Below are 24659 nucleotides of genomic sequence, written 5' to 3'. Positions count from 1 at the left end.
CTTAATACCTCAGACACCACTGTGAGAGGGCATGTGTTGCCGAGGTATTGCACAAGTTGTAGGTGTTGTCCTGGGTGGTACCATCTTCCTTTGCCTTGACTGTACAGCCACTCAGCCTTCAAGCTGCGTGATATAGAAGATAACAGTAAACTATGTCAGAAACAAATATTAAAGGCGCATCATGGTAAAATGTAATTGCATAAATAGAGAGTCTGCAACTTCAACCACAACATGTACCAAATTTATAAATTTACATGTAAACAAATACAGATTCCCAAATACATCATCACATTTGTACAAACATCAGGTAATGTACATTAGTCTGAAAAGGATGTCTGAATTTCAATATTGTCCTTGCTCCCAATACTTGAAATGAGCAGAAAAGAACTGCACCTCTACAGAAAATGGAGCTCCAATGGCAGCTGATGCCTTAGTGCGTGACAGAGTTAAGAGGAAAGGGAAGGGGTAATTTGCAATGCCGGTGACAGGCAAATCACCTTAATTATAGCACAAGCTGCAAGAACGTGAGACTCGAAGAGATACGTGTGTTCATACCTGTTTGAATAGTAGAATGGAGAGGTCAATGGTGCACAGTGGTGTGAAACTACAGTGTCAGTGTGAAAAGTATAGCAAATAGACATGAGTATGATGGTACGAGATTTCACATGAGGTGACAGAAACATGATTTATTCCACAAGGCGTAGCCGAATTGAACATAGTGTTTCTATCTTTCACCGAATGAGAAATGAATATTGTACCATTGAAGGAATGAGAATACTCGCTATTTGTGTTGTACAATGCACGATGCAACAGCGCTGAAAGGCAGCTCGTGCTAAAGCCGGGGTAATAATAATAATAACAACGCGCCTCGGAATATATTATATCTAGATAGATGGCGCTATACAAATGCCTATTATTATTATTACAATGCCTTGGAAGTTAGCAAAAATATGATCAATTATCGATTTATGCTATGTTAGTTTATGAAAGTGAGGAAAAATTGAAAGCAAAAAGCAACAGCAGCAGTGCGCATTTTGCAAGTTGGCCCTACGCATGTTGCATCAGCATTTAAAGCACAATGAATTGAAATGCAGATATGGTCTATCACCTAGGGTAGGTGTTGATCTTCTAGAAGGATATGGTAATGTTTCAGTGTGTTATCTTTTGAACTACACAGGATGTAAAATGCTTGAGCTGACGACTTTGAAACAATCAGGGCTCTTGTTTATAGTGTATGTGCTACCTTCAGTTCCTATAAATTCTTGGAGATAATGATTACCGGAAGCAGAGGCAAGTTTGTATATTTGAGGATATTTGTGTTGAATATGGAAAAGGTACATGTACCAGCTAGAATTTAAGGAGTACTAGTATATTAACATTGTAATGCAGATGTACATGTACTGTTATCTTCATGGTTGACATTCTTTCCAACGTGTATGTGTATATATATCCTGAAAAGCTACAACACTGGAACTATCACTGTAATATTTGAGCAACAGAGAGTAGATTAAAGCCTTGTGTGTCCTTGAAAAGAGTAGCATGATGTGATATATAGAGCTTGATTGAATCATGCATACCCTTAATCCCTTCATACACTTTTAGGGCGGAGGATGGGCTTGGTCCCACATACCTAATCCTCTGTGGGTAAGTCTCCCTGAGCCTACTTGCCCACGCTCAATGGCCATGACAGCCACCAGCATTTCTTCGCAAAGTAAAATACATGTACATGTAGATCCACCGTCATTAAAAGTCTCTGTTGCTAGATAGAGCTATCTCTTTTCTATCTATACATGTACTTCTATACTGCATTTACATGTATGTCTGTTTGTATAAGTCTGCATGTTTGTGCTCTCTCTCTCTTTCTCTCTCTCTTCACATGTACGTGGATATTTTCCTTTTGTATTTCCTTTGTCCACATCTCTCTCGCGGAATAACTCCCCCCCCCCCCCCACCACTCTCTATATGTATCTGCCTCTCTCTTTATCTTTCAGAAATTCTCTAACTTTTCATTTACCATTATCTTCTCTGCCATGATCTTTTAATATTATGGTAGCCCTATATTTCTCTCTCACTCTCTTCTACCTCTAACAGTCACTCTGTCTCCCAGTGTCTAGCATGTATATTTTATGTATCTCTCTCTCTCTTTCTCTCTCTCTCTCTCCCTGCTGTTGTCACACTGTCAATTCCCAATGAATCACCCAGTAAATTGGGGTCCCACAGCTCAGAACGATCGCATCAATTGTTTCCTGCATTTGACCGCAAACAACAACAGTCTACGGAGAGAGATTGAGACCGGCAGTGATTGACAGACTGGAACAGGTCTACTGGGATAGGCCTGGCAAAATCGAAATTCTGTCAAACATCAAGGATTCTGTTCAGAGTTGATTGGTATATGCAGAGACTCAATTGAACTGTCACATGCTGATGCTGGTGGATGTTTCATAACGCGGTTCATAAGTTAAATTGACTTTAAGAAAGACTGGTGCCCTTTCTTGTGGTAAATGATAGACATCTGGAGCCCGTTCTACGATTGATTCCATTGACTACAGTGTGCAATCAATCGTAAAAATTGAGTGTACGTTTAATCGCTAACCTTTGTCTTACAGGACCCAGATGTTGATTAAGTTTCTAAGAAAGGGTCACCAGTCGTTTGTATAGTCGCATATAACTTACAAACAGCTTTTTGAGACATCCACCAGGATCAAGTAACTTCTAATTGCATTGAGAGGAAAGCACATTAGCATACTGCAATGCTCCTTAAACATAAAACTACTTCTCTCTACCACATGGCAAACTGATATGTTAATAAATGCCAAATCAAGGGTCAATAACTTTAAATAGTACAGCCAAAGCAAACTTATCAAGGTACCAATGACACCAATTTTTACCAATGATAATCAATTTCATTGCACCCAATATCAATCATAATGGGTAGAACTGTCTATTGTCAGTTTCCTATTAATAGAAAGTCATTTCAGTGCTGTGTACAACGATCAGCAGTCAGTGCAAACATTGTTACAGGTCTGTCTGAAGAAACAGTGACTAATAGGCAATGGTCAGTACGTTCTATGACACATACTCCATGACACCTGTTGGTGACAACTGCTAGCTGTGTAGTTTTCTCATTTACATACAAAGATCTAAGAACAAATGACCAATGACCATTCTGACAGGTGGTTACACACACCAATGTACATTTGTCTAGCAGTCATTGTTAGCAGGAACAGTCACCGTGGTAATAAGGCCTTGAGAAGCATGAAACATGGTCTTCTGTGTCTTCTGATACACATGAACTGTGGCTAATATCTTGAAAACCCATAACCTAGAATGACATATGACTACTTGGAATGTGGTTACACATAAATTAATGCACAGAAGCCACCAAGTCATTGACCAATAAAAAGACTGGAAGCTTTAGATCAGTGCCCATACTCACAAGTCTAGCCGTCACCTACTACATGGGCCACAGTACACATGGGAGCACTAGATTTTTAAAGGTTTTATGAATACTTAAACATACATGTACATGTAGTGGACTAAACCTGTTGACTTCCTCTTAGGACAATGCGCATTCGTCACATCCTCTCATCTTCCACAATTAAAATCTGGAACATTGCAACAAAAATTATATTGCGCGCTGATGTTGCAATTTTGCACATTCATACAATTAAATTCAACAATCGTAGTAATTGGTTTTCTTCCCTACCTTCAAATTAGATAAGCTAATAAAAGGCAATACGGTAGTTCTTGGATGACATCTATACAATAATAATAAGTATTAATGGTGCAAAATGGATATCTTGAATTAAAGAAAAAGACATGGAAACAATTGTCATTATTTTCCCCAAAAAATTAATTCAGCGTGCAAATAGTTAAACATTGTCCTACATATAGATCATGCACCAGTTTTCAATAGGCAACATCATCATAGGCCAACTTTCCATAGCCTAAGTGCGATCTAAGAACTTGTCACTTGTTGTCCATGTAGCCACTGGACTATGTTTCAACTTGGAATCATTGGACTGGAATACAGCTCTCATCCACACAATCTAAAACTCCCTTTTCACTAGTGACATCACTAAAAACGTTCCATGAAAAATTCCTCTTACAAAAAATGGCATTATGTTCAATATCCTTGCAACAATACTCCTCGAGTCCGAAGACCATTAGGTGGTTAAACACACCTACAGTGTATAGGAGCCTCCCAGTCAATGACAAAAGATTGCATAGGAACAACGACAGCAGCGACGTCACCAACACTACTTACTTTGGTTCCATGACACAATCACGTTTTTCAAGCAACTGCCCCGTGGTCAATAACGTAAGTCAAAGAACAAGGTCATTACCCAAATCAAATAAAGCAGGCTCTGTGTCACTGACAAGAGCTTGTCTGCAGAATGATGAAGACATAATGGTGAGTAGCTTCCCTGACATATAGAGTACTGGTACCAAAGTAATCATGTCAATTATGTAGGCCTATTCATTTTTGGCCTGGTCCCAAACAATAGAACCAGGCCAACAGACTTAAATGAGGCTAATTAGGTATTCATCTGGTCATACATGTATCTCAGATCCCCGTTAATCTGATGCCTACCAAATTCGGACTGTGGATGTTTTTCATCATGCTACTCCAAGATATGACTGTAATCTATATTTCTACTACAACAATTTTGCCATTGGAGGGTATCTAGTTCATACCTTCTCAAAGAATAGCATACCATTGCCATCATGAAAGCTGGTATACCTTCCTTGGAACATTCTTGACAAAAAAATATTCTAGTACTTACTTTTCTTTGTGTGTGATTGCATAACCATCTAGGATGTGTAGTGTTGGAGACCAATTGACGATGTAAGGCCTGTAGTCGAACCCGCTGTTGAAAGGCGATCTGAAGTTGGAGTTAAGGAATTCTTTGGAAACTACAAATAATTTCAAAAGATAATACTCGTTTCATACCTGAATTGGTGCATTCATTGTCAAGTCTTAAATTTGACATTGCATCAACGTTCTTACTCTGCAGAGAGTAATAAGGTCGAAGGAAAAAAATAAGAACATCTCCTGACCTGTCCACATGCCATATTAACCCATTCTTAATGGGGCAAAGTCTTAAAAATGAACACAATATGGCATTCACCCTGGCAACATATACCATTTATTTGAACAAGAATGATAAAGGAATTAAAAACAACTCCTACATACATACATGAACATGTAATGGGTCATTGCATGTAAAGTGTCTTGAACTGAATTATACTCTTTGTCTACTTTCTGAAACAGAAATCAAATTATTTCAACCACTGGAGGCACTGATGGTATCTGTCAAGCTGCATTTGTAATGAACCAAAAATAACTACTCCCTTTATTAACTAAATCCATTTAGATGGTTGTGCCTTTCTGGGTTAGGATTTAATCTGCGCTGGTGTGTCTGTAATTGGGATTTCTGGTCTCGCTCGTGAGCACAGACATCTAGACTGGTGAGAGAGATAGACCACGATAAAAACAGACGCAGAAAGATAGAGAGATAGAGAGCAGTTAGAGGGGAGGGGGAGATAAAAGCAAATCAAAATGCAGCAACATTCTGTTGGGCAGAGATGAAAGTTGTCATTACAGAGAATGAAGAGAAATTAAGGAAAGAGTGAGATAGAAACAGAAATGAGAGAAAGAGAGGGGAATAGAAAAAATATAGGGCAGGATAAAACTAAAATAAAATAGAGTTGTAGATAGAGATGTACATGTATGCATCGTCTTTAACATCAATAGTTGTAACAAACTTTAATCAATCACTTGTTTGTAGTTCCCTATCCCAAGAATAATTATAAATTGCAGATTAATAATTTATAATTATAAAATGCAGATTATTAAAGTTGAAATTATCACTAATGTGTATACCAAGAAAGAACCCATTTATACAAAAAGTAATATGGACAGGGAATGATAAAAAACAAAAGTACAAAAGATCATCAAGAGAGAGGCCATGTTGGAAATCCACCAAACTTGTACGTGTGCAACCTGTTTTTTTTTTTTTTTTTTTTTTCTGTATGAATCAAACCCCCCTCATTGTGATATCTCTGCAAACATCACAACTGTTCCAAAAATGAAGACCTCTTCAGCCTAACAGTGCCTTTGGGGCTGTCATAGATACCTAATAAACTCTCCTGTGTGGGTTTGCTTTTTCCGCTGATCAGCTCTCGTAAGTATCAGGTGTAAATATGCATCATATCCATAGCAACAAAATCTCTTGTCTAAATGTTTTCATGACTTTTCCTCTCTGTACCCTCATCGCCTGGTTTCAAACATATGATCTGCATCAGGATTTACCTCCATGTGTTGCTATGGTAACTTTCTTTAAATGATTCTTAAGGGAAGGCAGCAAAGGCAATCTTGTTTCATCTATCTCTTGAATCAGTAAGACTTCACACGTTGAACTAATTTCTTTTGGCTTTTAATAATCATATATATGCAATACCCCCCTTCCACTCACATGACATCAATTTCTGACATGCACCTCCACTCTCTTGTTCCCTTTCTTAACTTTTAAAATCCTTTTTTTGCAGTATTTCTTCTTTTCTTTTATCTGGTACAGATTCAAATGATTATTTGATTCAAATAGCAATTCCTGAAAACAGTAAGTGTTAAAAGTTTTCATATTCCCTTGATTTGTTAAACCTTAGCAACCAATCTCACTATAATCGCAACAATTTCATTAAACTCGAATCTCCACAATAACAGTGTATTACACTATAAAACTAATTTTTTTTTTATATGTAGCACCTCTCTATGGCAAAAAAAAAAATGAAAGTGTGGATTGTTTTTTACATAATCAGCTACATGTACATCTTCTAAAGCTAATTATGTTTAAACTTGGGTATCAAGTTGCATACCAGTACCTATGATAAGACATTAAGTATCAATACAGAAGAAAAAATTATCAAAAACACATGTAAAAACTGAAAAGTTTCACTGAGATTTTCCACAGAATACCTTCCTCCCTACAGCCCTGCTAAAAATAGAAAGACAGTGTGGCGATCAATGCCAAACCTCATTTACGTCATGCAGTGTTGGCTCAAGACTGCGCCCTTGCAAAATCAAGTTTTACACATTGTCTTCCGTTTACATGTCAAAGTTTGAGATAAGACAATGCTGCAATGAGATGAAAATAAGGTCGTCTGTGCAAGGCAGAGTATTCAAAGCCTATTCAAAATGTATTCATATCTCAAAGGCCTGTTCAGACACAGCATTTCAGGGACTCTTTTCTTAGGCATTTCCAGGATGAAATTCATCCCCACTCTGCAGCATTTGTTTTACTCCAGGGCCCCGTCTACAAAGAGTTATGATTGATCCAATCAATTGTAACTCTATGGAAATCCACCAGTGTCATTTTTTTCTACTGGAAATTTGCACAATGTCCTTTGTAAACAAAGAGAAGCACAGTGAATTTTCAAATAAACAATGAATGCATGAACATACATCATAGTTAGAAAATATTTTGAACGAACATGCATAATGGATGTTGACGTTGCTGGCCGTCCATAGTTGTGATTGATCGGATCAATCGCGACTCTTTGTAAGACGGGCCCCTGATGAACATCCCTACATGCACAGTATAAACAGAATACAAAAAGTATCTTCTGGTTAGCAGCCAAGAAGTTCTATCATTCTAGCCTCACAGTTTTATCCCATGAGATGTACATGTAGCATGCTGCCGTCATCTTTTTATCAATCACTTCGACTGCTTCTCCATTTCTTTGTAAAGCAACAAAACGTTGAAGAGATGGCATTCGATGACGTAGCCCTTTTCCAGAGAAAATAATGTTTCATCATATTTTCCTGGGGCCATCCCTAGTTCTGTTACGTGACCAATTGAAATGAAGTCAGGCAGGAATGGAATGAATCATTACAGGCTTGAAAATGGATGAGGAGCATATATGTATGACAATGCACTGTTCCATTATTACTATGAAATGCATATATAGAAACTGAATTATCAATATGTCCAGTGGATCAATTCTCTCTGATTCATCTACCCTATTCACAAAAATCCAGATATATTTGACCAATCTCTTCACCCAAAGGAAATCCATGCAAGCTGTATCATAGCCTATAGTCTAGGCGGAAGCTGCATTTACAGGTGTATGTTTGCTTTTACACTAAACTTAAGCAATGAGTCTGATACATCACGACTACAATGGGTACAACAACTGCCTATATGTACATTTATACACTCTTGTCTTACATCAGCCGTTGTTTTCATCTTATTGACTACTGTATGATGCAGGTTTTTTTCATACAGAAACTGCCATCAGACATTCATAGATAAAAGGAAAACAATGACTAAAGCAAGACAGGAGTGTATAGGCGATGGCTGCTCCACTGTCTGAAGTCTCGCTGAATCACTTTAATACATTTTGTGTGTAACAGCATCAGACTCGTAAAACCAAAGACAATAGTTGCACCCCCTGCCTGCCTGCCTACCATTTAGATTATGAGCTAGCTGTATCATAATAACATGATACATGTAAGACTGAACTCCTGGCATTAGCTAAATTGATTGATTGATTGATAAAAAATTAACGACACTATCAACACATGCGTGTCATATAAGTGTCGGACAGTTAATCTGGAAAGGTTACTTTAATACAGTACAAATTACCCTAATGCAACTTTACAAAGAAACAGGATTATAAATTAGTAATTGTCAGTAATAAATTAATACGTTAACTACTTCCCCGGGATAACTTCCCTACTCTTTACGAAAAGAGGAGTAGGTTTTTTAGCGTGCAAATGGTGTGACTCTCCTTTACACGGGACTGACGGCTTAGAGTCTCCTCCGAAAGACTATCCCAATCACAACAGGTATACCCTTGGGCAAGGTATTTTATTCCAATTAGCTAAATTGAATATAAACCTATTTTGAGAGGGAATGAAGGATGATATTTCCAGTGAACTTGCACTTTACACCTTTTTTTTTTTTATGTAAAAATTTTTGGTTGATATATTTTTTGATGCATTGAATTTCATTATGTTCATAGGATGTCAGCATAACTCTACTCCAATCCAGGCCTCAATACACCTTGATTGAATTGAGGTTGCATTTCACTGCGTGGGATAGGAGTTTACAAGCGGGACGGAACTCCCCTCTAATTAACTCGGGGATGGGGGTGGGGGATGACTTTCCTGTTTCAAGATTGGTTGCTAGGCAACCATCATCTTTGGGGAATAAGCTGGGCCGAGGGAGGGATAGTCATGGAAGATGCAAGATGAATTGAAGGAGGAGGGACTAATTTGCATCTTATGTTGGCATGAAACCCACTCATTCACTTATTCACAACATAAGTTTTTTACCTAATCAAAGGAAAATTAAACAATTATAAAAACCTATTGCCAGTCTCATGAAGAAGTTAGACCATAAAAAGTAAAGGTTATTGCATTAAAGTTATCACAACCAACTTTCCTAGGGTAGGTTTATATTTTTTATGTTACCATGTAGTGGAAAGCCTGTATGAACTTGGTCCTTATGGAGGAAGAAAACAATATTCTTAAAGAAAAAGCCTCGAGCAAATTTATAGACTGTACCCCGGGGGGGGGGGAGGGGCACTCTGTATATAATGCATAGTGGGTATGTGCCGCGGAGGGGACCCCCATTTTTACACTCAAATTTCCATTCCAAGGCATAGCATTTTTGTCTTATTGAGACAAAGAACAAAGAAAGTCGCTCCAAAGCATAGCATTTTCTTCTTATCGAGGAAAAAGAAGAAAGAAATCCGCTCCAAAGCTTCGCATATTTTTCCGTTACGCCGTTCCGGCCGTATTGATCTGCTACGGTGAGCCACAATTTTGGTGAAAAGCGGCCGCAAAGCGCTGTCCGACCATCGCCTCTGCGCTAGCGCACCCGGCGCCCGTGCCGCCGGGTGCACGTATGCCCGTTCCATAGGGGATGAATACGCACTCACGCGAAGGCGACCCGTTCCAAGGACCCCCGTTTTCACAAACATTTGTAGTTCCGAAGTCCGTTCCGAGGACCCTCCTTTTTACAGTTAGCCCGCTCCAAGGCCCCCGTTTTTTGTCTCGCCCGCGGCACAGGCCTACTACTTTTTTGGTCGAGTGCCCCCCCCCGGGGACTGTACAGACTGAAAAACTAGTATGTATACAAATAGCCATATTTTAAATGTAGGTTTGATTTGAAGTCTTATTTTTAATACCTATTATTGGGACATGCTATATGGGAATGATTATAAAAGAACAGATATGGGCAACTGAGGATTTTACCATAGTGAAGGTGATACTTATTTCATTATTCAATTACTATTCAGACTATAGTAGCATAGTGACGATGCCATATTTTTTCCCTCTAAAGTTGGATATCATCTTGTTTTATTTTATATCTCAGTAGAGCATGATGAAATATATCCACAGCCCAAATTCGGTAGGAATCAGCTTAACAGGGCCCAAGATATGACCATATAATTTGCCCCACTGAAATAAATGTACCATTGGCCTGGTTCGAAGCATTTCCTATCACATTTAAAACATGTACATGTAGGCTTTGGATGTTCTTCATCATGCTCCTCCACGATATAAAAAAAACTGGAACTCTGAAAAAATAAAAAGCAAAATCTGTTGTTTTTTAATGACATCACACTTCGGTGCTCTGTATAAGCCAAGTTTATGATCATGCTTACTACTATGTATTTGAATCTAATCACGGTTTAGAATATTTTCGGTCAAACAAGCATATTGTATTCATCTGATATCCACGTCCCCTCTTGAGTAGACTCTTAGTGTACCAAGTGTCTATGACTGGGAGACTCACAGGACATCCTACACTGCCAAACAGATGCAGATGATGATGATGAGTTGATGATGATGACGAGGACGATGAGGATGGCAATGATGATGATGATGATGATGATCATGATCATAAATTGATGATGATCATGAATTGATGATGATGATAATGAAATGATGATGATGATAATGAATTGATGATGAATTGATGATGATGATGATGAAGGTGATGATGATGGTGATGATGGTGATGACGATGGCAATGATGATGACAATGACGATGGTGACGACGATGGCGATGATGGTTACGATGGCGATGATGATGAGGAAGATAATGATAACGATGACATATAGCAAGTTTATAATTATCATCATCATTTCTACCTTTAACTTTTAGCAGTCATAGGACTGAATGTGAAAAGGATACGCATTGGATGAGCAGGGTGTGGCCATGAGAACGCAGGGGTTGTTCATGACAGACAGCTGCTGTAGACTGTTTAGACAGGAGAGATATGACACCTAAGGATGAGATCAAAATGGACAGACAAATAAATTTCAAGATTAAGGTACATTCCTAGGATTGAAGAAGGGCTGTTGGACAGTTTTGTGGCGTGCTGTAACTGTTACTTGCCACCATCTTCATTACAAAGATCATCAAATATAAACTAGACCCCCAGTGTACTGTACATGTATGTCAACTAAATATAAGGCCTGTTGATGTGTTTATGGTGGAGCAACTTTTTATAGGGCAGATTTCTGTTTAAATACACACTTTTTTTTTTTTTTTGGGGGGGGGGGCATTTTATTAAAGGGCATCTCCAAGGCAAATGAGATAAGCACTACTGGTATTGCCAATCAATGGAAAATCTATGGCCATGGGCCATGGGTGACAATAGATTGATTCAATCCAAGAGAAATAAAAGCAGGCCTGCTAAATGCCTTCATAAACATACCATACATGTACACACTATATTGTTCATTGAAAGCTGTGAAAAATAAGCACACATAAACATGTATATTCACATCAGGTTCTTATTACTACATGTGCAGAGCGTGTCAGGAAAAACAAATTATATACTGTATGTTTCTGATCTTCATACTGATTACTGATAGGCCATGAAGGTGACATTAAGGTCAATAAGTACAGAAATCCATATGATGACTAGTATACAATATGCCAAATCATGTAATTATGAATGAGGGGATCTAGATATCAAACAGACTCTTTCAATTAGTAGTGTGTCTAAAAGAGGCCTAGTCTAAAGTAGTATATTTACACCGTACATATGCAGAAGGGACACAATAATGTTCAGGGTTCTTTATTACCAAGTGTCCATTTCTTTGAATACATAAACATACAAGAAATAATTACTTGATTCTTAAATGGCGAAACTGCCATTGTCATCAAGTGATGATCATGATAACAGTGACCCTTTCATTCATAAATACATGCATGTTCATTTTTCTTTCTATAATTGTTTTGATCAATATTTTTCGCTGATTTTTCATGCTGTAAAAGTCAATAATATGATTTGTATGTATAAATAAACTCAAACTGAGTAGTTTGCTTGTCTGCTATGTTTTGAATTTGCTGTTTTTTCTCTCTACACTTCTCAGAATGAATTCCCATACTTTTCTTCTGAACCTTTAATTTGAAATAACTGAACAAGTGATGCAAGCTTGTTTGTTTATCTTTGAACAGGGCCTCATCTTCGCAAGTTACACTTTTCTTGGGGTTATAACTCAAGTTTTTAATGGAAAATTAATGAACTGAACTGAATTACAATGAAAAAGTGTGAATAATAATAGATTAAATTTACGTGACATGTACATGAAGACAAAATCAAGGAAATAAACACAATCATTAAGTCCAAATAATTCCAAGAGATTATGATGATGAGTCACAATCACTGTATGGATTATACTTGAACAATATCTTGGCAAAGAAAGGATATCATGATAATCTCAACTAAATAACATGAAGGTCGCCACGTCATTCAGGTGAGAAATGTATGGAAGGGAGGATTAAAAATGGAAGGTCTGATTTGTAATGTTATTCAATAAAGGTTCAAATTATACGTGCCCAATAGGCCATATCATACTCGGTGAATTAATGTAGTTTCATTTTGTGCCTGGTTGTTTGGTGGGTTTCTTTCAGGAAAAACTTTTATCAAGCTGAACATTATTTTTCTTGGGGGGTGGGGGCAGACATTAGCCAAAAATTATAGTTGGGTATCAGTAAATCTATGCTGTGGAAGATACCTAAATTAAAACAAAAGAATGATATGTTATAAAACACTACACTAGCATGTTATTGATGATTGTGCATTATGTGCAGTTATGAAGTACAGTGTACAATGCTAAAACATACATTCTATCATCTGTAATTACATATATTGCAATTAATTTATGATTTATCAATTCACTTCTCAAAGATTATGATGCACATTGAATATACAGACTCCAAATAATTTTCTTTTCCAAGTACGCACTTCATTCGTGTCATTGATATTTGCATGATTATCCTTATGTTTGTTTATTTTTGCATATTCATGTTTATGTCATTATGTTCACATCTATGTTGTATAATATGTAATTGTCACCCTGTATTGTGTTCGGTATGAACCGATAGCTTGGGTTTTGTTTATTACCATTGTGTATATGATTTTTATGATTGATCAATAAAGAGCTGATTGAAAAAAATATAAATAAAAGGTTCGAGTAGATTTAAAAGCAAAATAATGAGTAAACTTATTTCTAAAGATGACCTTTGAGCTCAAATATCATAGATGTGTGAATGATTAATACATACAACTGAAACATGCATGATGATATCCGGAATTATAATCAAGGCCATCACTAAAACGAGCTTCAGGGCTCTGTAACACAAAACTTAGCAATTGATGGCATAGTTGATTTGGACAACTGATTGCACATAATAATTAATGCAATCAATCATAAATAACAGCCCTATGATAAAGTTCTAAGCTTTGAGTCACCGGGCCCAGAATGGGCTTATTGATCTTGCTAGTTTCTAGGGCAAACAATCTGCCTGCCACTAACAAGTACATGTGTATGATCTTTACAAACTGATATGGGCATACTTAATGTAGCAGCAGTCAGTCAGTCATCAAACATGGATTAGCAGCAATAGACATATTGCACTGTTTCTAACATGCATATGAATGTTTACAAATACAAGTTCAAAAGATAATGTATGCTGCTTTGCATAAATGTCACAAAATTTGTTCTACACTCACATAAAAAGTGTAGATAGTATCTCACACAGATAAATTTTGATGCATTGTGTATATAAAGTAATATAGATTTATGTTTGCATGGGGGTCTAATATCTTAATCACTAATGTGGTTTGGAATTGCATGTTGTGTGTCTCACAATCCTATAAAAGTTAATACATTCATGTAAATCTAAAGGAAGGTTATTAAAACATAAGGGTGCTTATTTAACTCTGGTTTAAGTTAAACTCGGGTCTAAAGTGGCTAAAAGGGATAGCTGATTGTGAGTAGATGTTCCATTGGTCAGCATATACATTTATGATGCTCATTCATTCCTGACTGTCTGGGGATAATGTCTAAAATAGTTTTCCTCACCATAAGAGCATGGGGAAACAATAAAGGAAACATAACAAAAAAAATAAAATATGAACAGAATTTAAATATTTTTCACTTCCCATAATTTCAGGACAGAGATAGTCTCTGGCCTAATTTGAACTGACTTCAGGGCCCCATCTTACAAAGAGTTTTGATTGATCCGATCAATCGCAACTATGGACGGCCAGCAATGTCAACATCTATTATGCATGGGTTTTTTTCAAAATATTTTCTATGATGTATATTCAAAATTCATTGTTTTCTTGAAAGTTCACTGTGCTTCTCTTTGTTTACAAATGGATTTCCATAGAATTACGACTGATTGGATCAATTGTAACTCTTTGTAAGATGGGGGCCTGAATTCAAGCACTGTAATAGCAAAAACGCTTAATCTCACGTTTTATTCTACAGTAACCCTACCTCTGTGAGATCTGATATTTCATTCTCTGCGAGTGAGAGAATCTCAAGTGAGTGCGGTATGCAGCTGGGTATACTGCGTAGCGTCGTCAGGATGTTACCATGGAGAAGCAATGTCTGTAAACAAAATAAGATAAAGGAAACGATTCATTAGAATACAATATCAACAGATAAGTGCATCGATCATTTTACAATGCTATTATAAATGGCAAGCCACCGCAGGCCATATGTTATGATCAACTTCACAATTAAATCTATTCTTCAGCATTAATACTGACAGAGAGTAGCCATTTACAAGTACTGTGAACTATAAAATAGGATTTTCCTTTACATCTGGGAATGCATACGTGTATGGGTTCTGGGGGACAAATTATGGCATGACGGGATTTCTAGAGTTGTGATTAATTTGCATCAACTGAATTTTTTTATAAACTTTACAAGATAGAACCCATTAAATGATTTAATACAGTCCTCTGCTCTCACAACACACAAAAGGAAGAGAATCCCTCGGTGTGTCTGTGGGTGTGTGCGATTGAGTTTCAAGATGAGAATCAAGCATATAATCTTTTACGTTAGGGTCCAACATTTGACGTCACAATCTCTTTGTAACATCCTCATGTAGCTTGGATAACATGAGCATGCCACAAGGCCAAGTTGCCTTTCTACATGTATATTGATATCTTTCTTCACCCAAGAAGAAATGTCTACAACAGTGAACATCCCCCCCCCCCCACCCGGAAAATGATAAAAGTAATTTGGTCTATGCTGTAACAGAGCCAACATATGACCATGTACATAGCCTTTGCAAGTTCCATACTGTAAGGTTAGAGGTTCAATACCCACCTTGAGGTTGCTGAGCATTGAGATGTCCATGATCGAGGAGACGCTGTTGTCCGACAGGTCAAGGTGACGTAGCTTCAGGTTACTGCTGAGATGGTCAATACTCTACGGGTCAAACGTCAGAGAAGAATTATGTAAATAAAAGGGGCTATTCATGTGTTAGTTGGGCAGGTGCCCCAAATATAGGTATCTTGTATAGTAATTGACAGTTTGTGAATAAAAAAGTGCAAATTGTGAGCCGTCTTCATTATCCAGTCAGCAAACAGTTGAAAGTGGTTAGCTTTGGATATCTGTGGCAGTTTATTGCTACTGTGCCTATGATGCTCTTTATCTCAAAACACCTACAACAATGTATGAATGAGTATGGATGCATATCCCTAGAGCTTATACCTGTATTGGGCAATTCCATAGGTTGGTGGACATGAGCTCAATGTGTCTTTGTACATATAGCCCATCTGAACCGTAACGTGAGTAACCACTTTATCTGCACCCCTAGTAAAAACCATGTGTTCTTTATTTTTTGAATTATATACAAATTTGTCTCCCTGATATACTTCTTTGAAATGGATATAATCAACTTTCATAAAAGCCTTGCATGAGGACACTTCACTTATGTCCACTTTTCATTTTATGCATGTCCAAATCATGTAACATGAGTAACCGACACATTTCAAAGATTTGCCAGGAGCATAATGAAATTTCCCAAGTTTTGTTTTTATACAAAGGATAGTCAGACTGCGTACTATGTTGTGATAAAGAGATGTTTAGTTCCTATCAATAATAATGGAGTTACAGCTCCAAGTATGAGTCAAGGTGTCTCCAAATGTAACGTGAGTAACCGTGGAATAGCCCTATTTGATCTTCAAACACTGTACAGAACCTTCAATCAAAGCTTTCAGGTTGATGTGATCAGCTCTTTGTTGAAACTTCACAAGCTTTGCCAATGCTACATAAGTGCAGTGATATAACCCAACACCAGGCAATAAGTTCTAAGAATCTCTGAAAATAATGGCCGTTTCACTTAACTTTGCATTACATTACACAAAGTGAGAGTAGTTAGAGATCATTTGCACATGTTCATGTAATCATTGAGCTTATTTCAATACTAAAGTTCAGTGCTCAACCTTTATTCTTAATGCAGACATACCCCCCCCCCCCCCTCCCCAAATCAGGTGGCACTACAAAGGTGCAAATTGAGTATTGCAGTGTTCCAGGTCACATGCCATACTAGATTTTCAGCTCAATTCTACAGAGCTCCAGCTGGCTTAGCTAATTTCTGTTTCATTCAAGCTCGTACCACAGTTTGCTCTGTGGTCATAGAAAATTGGCAGTAGACGATGTCACAAATTGCAACAATTAGCCTGGGTACAATTTCATAAAGACTTGTTACAATAACAGATTATAAAAAATTTCTAAAACAAGTTTACAATCAGCCAATCAACTTGAACAGTTTTAGTAGCTTTAAACTGTAAATTGCAATTTTTTTATTATAAAAAGTTTGATGAAATAGGCCCATGGAGTTGTAACTGCAGATACTATTCCATTACCAAGTTTGTGCTGTGTACAATTAAATAAATCAGTCATAAAAAATGCAACAACAAAAAGTTTGTGCCATGTGCACAAGATGTACTGGAGATAAGTATGTAAATTGCTACAGGTTTGTACATATGTACGTACAGTACACTAATATCAATTTGTTTATCTGGGCTTCTGAATGAAGAGATAATGAACTTCATTTGGTATGTTTTATCCCTACATCCTTCTCATTGCTCTCCGATTTCCTTTCTACACCAACTTAGTCACTGAATCAATAAAACCCATAATAAAACAACGAATTGTACACTGCATTGTATCATTTGGTACAAGCATTAATCCTTCCCCCAAATCAGGAAAAAAATAATGAAAAGTCAGCAATTGGAAGTTTACATTTTGCTTATATTGTATAACAATATCACACTCTAAGTCCACACTTTCTTACATGAATTTAAAACTTGCAAACATCACTGATCAGCTCACTCATTTGCATTTGATATATAAATCACTGTATCACAAATATTAAACTTTTAATGCGATGGCTGTCATTTGGCATCCGATTCTGAAAGATATTATTTGTTTTGCTGAATTAATTTGTCCTTTTTATATAACCAAGTTGATCTGAAGGAGTATTATTTCCATAGTTACCATAAGATTCCTTTCACTCAGAGAATTTTCCTGGTATCACATTGTAAATTGCTTTGCATTCATTTTTTATTGTTAATACTGGTATTTTTTTTTTTTGTGATTACTACACAGGATTTCTTTTCCAAAAAGATTTAATTTTTATCTAGAACTACATATAATCGTTGAAATTTTTTCTGATATGACCAAAATTGCTAATCTAATTCTAGTAATAAATTGATTAATACCCAAAGCAAAAATACTGCCTTCAATACAGGTATGTAGGATAGACCAAAATAAATCTTAACTTTTCACCCCTTTTCGCTATATAAAAGTGTATCCTTCCTCTTGCCAACATCACTATATACCTCGGAGACAAATTAATTTATACAGCAAATTGCACACTTGCAGGTCATACTGTCAGATAGGGTTTTAGCCTAGGGTTGTTGAGCTCTGCTTCTGACCTCGCCAATTTCCCCCTTCCTTCCTTCAAGGGGCTTCCTAAAAATTCTTATTAAAGTGTAACAATCACCACAAAAATACAGTGCGTAGTAGGCACCTGACTGAATATGGATGAAGGTTTCTGAGAATAGCAGTACTCCCAGATCATATTTCAATTAGCCAGCAGACAGATATAGACAAACTATGTGTAAATGTATCCTTAAATCAACAAAAATAGAGTAGCAGGGTTTGGCTCACTGCTAATGTACATTTAATGCTACATGTATATGTATTCAACTGCTGTATGACGAAGTATCAGGTCACTCTACATGTATTTGTAATATTAAGAAGTTATAAATATGTTTCATAGTCAGGGCTTGCCTTGTCATGACTGGCTTGTCCTGAAAAATTTCAATATCCATGTATCTGATAACAGAATACTGTGGCCCGTATTCTGAAGTGGGGTTTAATATAAACTCTGGTCTGAAGTTGACGTTTAACTATAGATAGCAAATTGTTACATACATGTACCGGTAAATATCGCGAATAGTACAAGCTCATTTGACTCTCAAATCAATAAACCATCTGGGAAGGATAAATGAAGTAATTGTCTTCACCATTAACGAATTAAAGCACAGCAACATATTGAAACATAATTACCATGTGAACAAATTTTGACATGTTTGGATTCCCATAATTTCAGCACAGAGTTGGACCACAGTCTAGGTTAAACCTGAGTTTAGAATACGGGCCTGCATGTACCCAAAAGTTCTTTCCATTCTCTTTTCATAATTGACATTTTCCCACTTTAATCAGCTACAACATAATAAGGTACTGACACAACTTTACGCACAACTGGAACATGGCATAAGAAAGGATCACCAGTTGTGCGTAAAGTCATTCGTATCTTACAAGTTACAAACAGCTTTATGAAACACCCACAAGGTCATATATCTCTCTAACTTGGCTCTACAATGTAGTGTATGTTCATACACTACTAACAACATAAACCTTTGAGTATAATAATGCAGGCCTATATTACATACAGACAAGGGAAAGATGGAGAGGAGGAAGAGACAGAGAAAATGGAGCAAGAGAGAATGAAAGACTGAAAGATACATAGAAATAGGGATATAAGTGGAGGCAAACTGAGAGAGAGATAACAAAACAGTGTGCATGTAAAATGGACAGGAGAAATGGGAGAGGAAGAAATGGAAGGAGAAAGGGAAAAGAGAAAAAAAAGGAAAGATAAAGGGAGAGAGAGAGAGAAAAAGAGATATGGAGCAAAAGAGAAGCAGAGGCTGAGAAATTGGTAGTACAGGAGGGATATTGAGAAAGGAGAGAGAGTGAGAAAAAAGGGAGAGAGGGAGAGAAAGGAGAGAGAGAAAAAAACAGATGGAGGCAGGAAGGAGCCATCACTCAGCTCCTAGCAGGGCTGAGTCTAGCTGATAAGGGGGATCAAGCACAACTCGTCATCTATTCATGCGCTCTTCATGTCGTCATTCCGCACAAACCACATTGCTATCGCTGTAATTTTGCTTGCCAAGTGTTATTCAAATGGATTACAAGAGACAAAGGAGAGTTTGCATGACTACTGTGCATGGAACTGCCATGCAACCATTGCTGAATTATTTCTGCATGTCATCGTCCAGTTATGAACTCTGTCCTTTCCCTGGTGTGGATGCAAGATGGACATGGCCATATATCTTTAAACCGTGTGTAAAACTTCATGCAGACCAAGTTCTGTAGTAGCCCTTAAAATTTTGAAATTGAAAATATTAAGTACAATAAAAAGATGATGAAGACAATTCTTTGCTGCTGGCTTTTAGCATGTTCAACTTTCAAAGAATTCGTGGGATAAGCAATCTTCCCTTATGGAGGACTAGCCCAGTGGAACTTCCTTCATCAGGATTCCAAGTGTAGGCCTTCACAGTATCTCAAAGTCCCATTTCTTTGGAGTATGTCTGAATAACAGATATCATATTTTTCTGGGTTTTTTCCTTCCTTTCAAAGCAAAAATTTAACGAATTTGCCTCATGAAATGTCATAAATATATGAAAAGTACTATCAAAGGTCCTTTCTGCCACGGACAAGGACCTTTTTCCTGGCTAACATCAATGCATTTCTAACTGACTTTATTCAAAGTCATCACAGGCTTGGCATCCAGACTCCTGGACCTGCATGCTTTGTCACCAACAAAGACCCAATTACAAACAGCTTCCTGTATGTATTATACCCAGACAGATTACATCACTAACATTCTGGGAGGCCTCTCAGTCCTCTGACCATCTACATGCTGTAGCCATACATGTGTATTGTAAACTCCATTCAATCTCTGGCAAACCTGCAAACGACAGACCTATAGCTTTAATAGATCGTGATGTCTCAAATAAACCCACATTTTAAGGCAACTTTTCATACATGTAAGTCTGTGCCGCGTCTTCTAATAGCAGGAATCACGCTATAAGGCTGCAATGTGTCTTTACATTGCAGCTTTTATGCAGCCCCCATTGTTTTGTGTACAGTGACTGTGATGATTTGTAATGAAAAGCTTCTTGCAGGATTCCTGCTGAGTGTTTCATAAAGCTGTTCGTAAGTTAAGAGCAACTTTGAGAACGACTGGTGATCCTTTCGTGTGGTAAATGGTGTACACTAAAATGTTCATTGGTGATGGCTTAACGCGTAAGAAAATTTCACCAGTCATTCTTAACTTATGAACAGCTTTATGAAACAGCCCCCTGCACTATGTTAAATACAAAGTGGGATGATTTTGTCAAGAATATTGGTAACCCAAAATTTCAGAGTTCAGAGTTTTAAAGACTGGTAGTAAAATTATTTGCCAAGTACAACGATATTGGTGATCTTAGAGTTGCCCTTGCAAACTGTTTCTACTGTCTTAATTTCCCTAAAGATGTTTAGTGAAGTACTGTGTATGAGGCTGATCGGGTTTGGGGCCATTGCAACGTGGATAGGGGTTGGTGTCAAGGTTTAAGATTCAGCTGTTATAAGTCCATTGATGTGCCAATAGCTAGAGGAGAAATAGCAATTAAACCAAATTTTAATTGAATCATTAAAAGATCTAATATATTTCTTGGTCGTATCCAAGATGAAAGGAAAGAAGTTTTACCACCATTACTGTACCTTGATACTGTTTCCCGACAGATTTAGCCACTCAAGTTCTGGAAGGTCCCTCAGACCTTCTATAGTCTGGATACTGTTGTTCGGCAAGTTGAGGACTCTGATGCTTGGCAGTCTCGAGATTCCGTTCATCCGCACCAAACGATTGTGTCCAATTGACAGCTGCCCAGGAAGACAAGCAACAAGATAAGAATGTACTTGGTCTACAAATTGTTATTTTACTTCATACTGTAGATAGTCTAATACCACATGGGCTAAACCTTTTTGGTCTACTATCATTTTTGTGTAATAGCTGTTAGTTGGGTCTAATACCCACTTTCACATTATCAATTTAAGTCTTATGTCCAAAATGTCTCATTTCCACTTCATTTTTACTTTAATAGTCATTTTGAATCTTGTCAAATCAAAATTTGGGTCATTTACAATTCAACTAACCATATGTAAAGACTAAGTGGTGTTAGGCAAAGTGGATATTTAATCAAATGGGTATAACCTATCAAATTGTAAAATAAACAAAACAGTATGATACTAAATGAATATTAGACCAAATGAAAGGTTGACAAACTGGTTGGAAACGAGGTAGGATTAGTCCATGTGAGATGAGACCAAAAAGAAAGTTGTCGAACAGGGTGTAAACCCATCGGCAGTTGTGATACCAAAGAAACATTCAACATCATGCAGGATTCCCTTTCTTTGAAGACTTGCAGCCAGCAATTTAGAACAAGTGGGTGTATTATCTGCAATATATTCAATTTCACTGAATACAACAAAATTTTGGTTGAGAAATTTTTTTACCAAGCTCCATCGAAACATGGTATCAAAATACAGAAAGGCATACAGAAAATCCTACTGGAGTGTTTCATCAATATCTTTGTCTGACAAATTGTCGGATCTGACAACTTTTCTTAATCTTGAGAAGAACATTTACTATGGTAACTATTGGATTAAACAAGATTTGTCTGATAAGATGTCTTACAAGTCCTTTCATGAAAAGTTTCCCAGAACAACAATCTAAACCTAATTTTCCTGGCTCTGACCTGACAAGTTAATGTACATCAATGTAATGTCCATACCTGTTGAAGGTTCTTGAAATCCTGGAGATTGTCAATGCGTGATAGTCCATTATGATCCAGTATTAGGGTTGTGCATGTTGCGTGGGTCTCTGATGTGGGCAGGGACTCAAGCTTCTTCAGCCCCCTTCCGGCAAGGTCCACAATCACCATGTTTTCTGTTAAGAAATTAGAAGATAATATACAGTCAGAATGGTTATTTGAAACTGTCATCCTGAGGTTGTTCCAATTTATTTCAAATAGAATGGAAAAACATTAATGAGTTGGACTTGTCACTGCCCTGTAATATTAAGAGGTACATGTATATTCAGTTGTAGAATCAATCCTTTTAATTCAGTAGTATATGGTTTGCTAAATGTATCAATTACAAGATTTATCCACAGAGGAGGTCCTAAGATATGACTTACAAATATGATGTGAATTTTGTCCAACAGACAGTTTTTACCAGAAAGGAAAATATATTACAAGTCAAAACACTATCCTCTAGTAAAATAAACAAACAAACAAGTGGAATGCCTCTGGCCGTCTCACCTGCATCACGCGATTCAATATAGCAGCAGTGCTGATTTTGAAAACTACTATAACTCGCACAAGATGTTCAGTGATACTTGGTTACTCTTATTTCCACGTTTTATGAACTAGACCAATACACTTATAGAGATATGATGGCAATTCAACAAATACCCCCAACGTGGCCAAAGTTCTTTGACCTTACATGACCTTTGACCTTGATCATGTGACCTGAAACTCGCACAGGATGTTCAGTGATACTTGATTACTATTATGTCCAAGTTTTATGAACTAGACCAACACACTTTCAAATTTATGGCTGTAATTCAACAAATACCCCAATTTGGCCAAAGTTCATTGACCCTAAATGACCTTTGACCTTGATCATGTGACCTGAAACTTGCACAGGATGTTCAGTAATACTTGATTACTATTATGTCCAAGTTTCATGAATCAGATCCATAAACTTTCAATGTTATGATGTTAATTCAACAGATACCCCCAATTCGGCCAAAGTTCATTGACCCTAAATGACCTTTGACCTTGGTCATGTGATGTGAAACTCATGCAGGATGTTCAGTGATACTTGATTAACCTTATGTATAAGTTTCATGAACTAGGTCCATATATTTTCTAAGTTATGATGACATTTCAAAAACTTAACCTTAGGTTAAGATTTTGATGTTGATTCCCCCAACATGGTCTAAGTTCATTGACCCTAAATGACCTTTGACCTTGGTCATGTGACATGAAACTCAGGCAGGATGTTCAGTAATACTTGATTAACCTTATGGCCAAGTTTCATGAACTAGGTCCATATACTTTCTAAGTTATGCTGTCATTTCAAAAACTTAACCTCAGGTTAAGATTTGGTGTTGACGCCGCCGCCGCCGCCGCCGTCGGAAAAGCGGCGCCTATAGTCTCACTCTGCTATGCAGGTGAGACAAAAATGATTCCAACTGAATTTTGAAAATTCTTCGAGTTTAAATTGAAGGGCTTGTTGCATGAGCAATCATCTCTTACAACTGTACAGGGTACATTAACTTGTAATGTACAAATTAATATATAACTATGTTAATGTTATATGGATAAGCTAAAACTGGGAAAGAACTTTACCTAAACATTAAGTCACAAATGTAGAAACTACACACATACATGTACATGTATACAATGAATAACTTGATCACTGAGAAATATCCCTTATGGCGATAGGCACTATTCAAAAATAGCCCAAGAATGAATGTTTCCTATCATATTAATGCACCTGTCAAACTGTGGCCAAACTACATAACCAGTGGTCACTGACTGATGGAAGGCAAGATTCAAATCACTGGTCATTGACCTACATGTATGATGAGGCATCTGGCAAGTCAATATCATCAATCCAAAATCAGAATGACCAGAATCACAGCTGATCATCAACAAGAATTTTAAGTATCAAATGGGTTCCTGAATCTGTCACATACCTTTAGAACAAATATGATAGCCTGGAGCAAAACAGTGAATCGGGTTTGTTACCAGTTATTTTTTTGTTCTACATTAGCCTCCTTGTAAAAACTGGAAGGAAAGGTGTAATGAAAATCAAAGCCAAAGTCATACAAGTGGAACGCCTCTGGCAGTCTCGCCTGCATTACACGATTCAATATAGCAGCAGTGCTGACTTTGAAAACAGCTATTGAATTATTAATCAC

The 24659-nt window shown here is 37.1% G+C and overlaps 1 protein-coding gene across 3 annotated transcripts in view; it reads right to left on the bottom strand.

The window, feature by feature from the left end:
- LOC129259024 (uncharacterized) overlaps positions 1 to 22612 on the bottom strand; it is a 38800-nt gene extending 16188 nt beyond the window's left edge. For all 3 annotated transcript variants that reach the window (XM_064098378.1, XM_064098379.1, XM_064098381.1), the window contains exons 1-7: positions 22462 to 22612; positions 21392 to 21550; positions 15656 to 15757; positions 14816 to 14929; positions 11211 to 11302; positions 4788 to 4886; positions 9 to 123 (exon numbers count right to left, since the gene is read on the bottom strand). In XM_064098378.1, the coding sequence (XP_063954448.1) occupies positions 9 to 123; positions 4788 to 4886; positions 11211 to 11302; positions 14816 to 14929; positions 15656 to 15757; positions 21392 to 21550; positions 22462 to 22611 (831 nt within the window). In that variant the 5' untranslated portion in view covers position 22612. The remainder of the gene's footprint in view (positions 1 to 8; positions 124 to 4787; positions 4887 to 11210; positions 11303 to 14815; positions 14930 to 15655; positions 15758 to 21391; positions 21551 to 22461) is intronic.
- Positions 22613 to 24659: the final 2047 nt, after the last annotated feature.

The sequence above is a fragment of the Lytechinus pictus genome, chromosome 4 (genome assembly GCF_037042905.1).
Source record: "Lytechinus pictus isolate F3 Inbred chromosome 4, Lp3.0, whole genome shotgun sequence".
Taxonomy (NCBI): Eukaryota; Metazoa; Echinodermata; class Echinoidea; order Temnopleuroida; family Toxopneustidae; genus Lytechinus; species Lytechinus pictus.
This window is presented reverse-complemented; position numbering and strand designations above follow the sequence as displayed.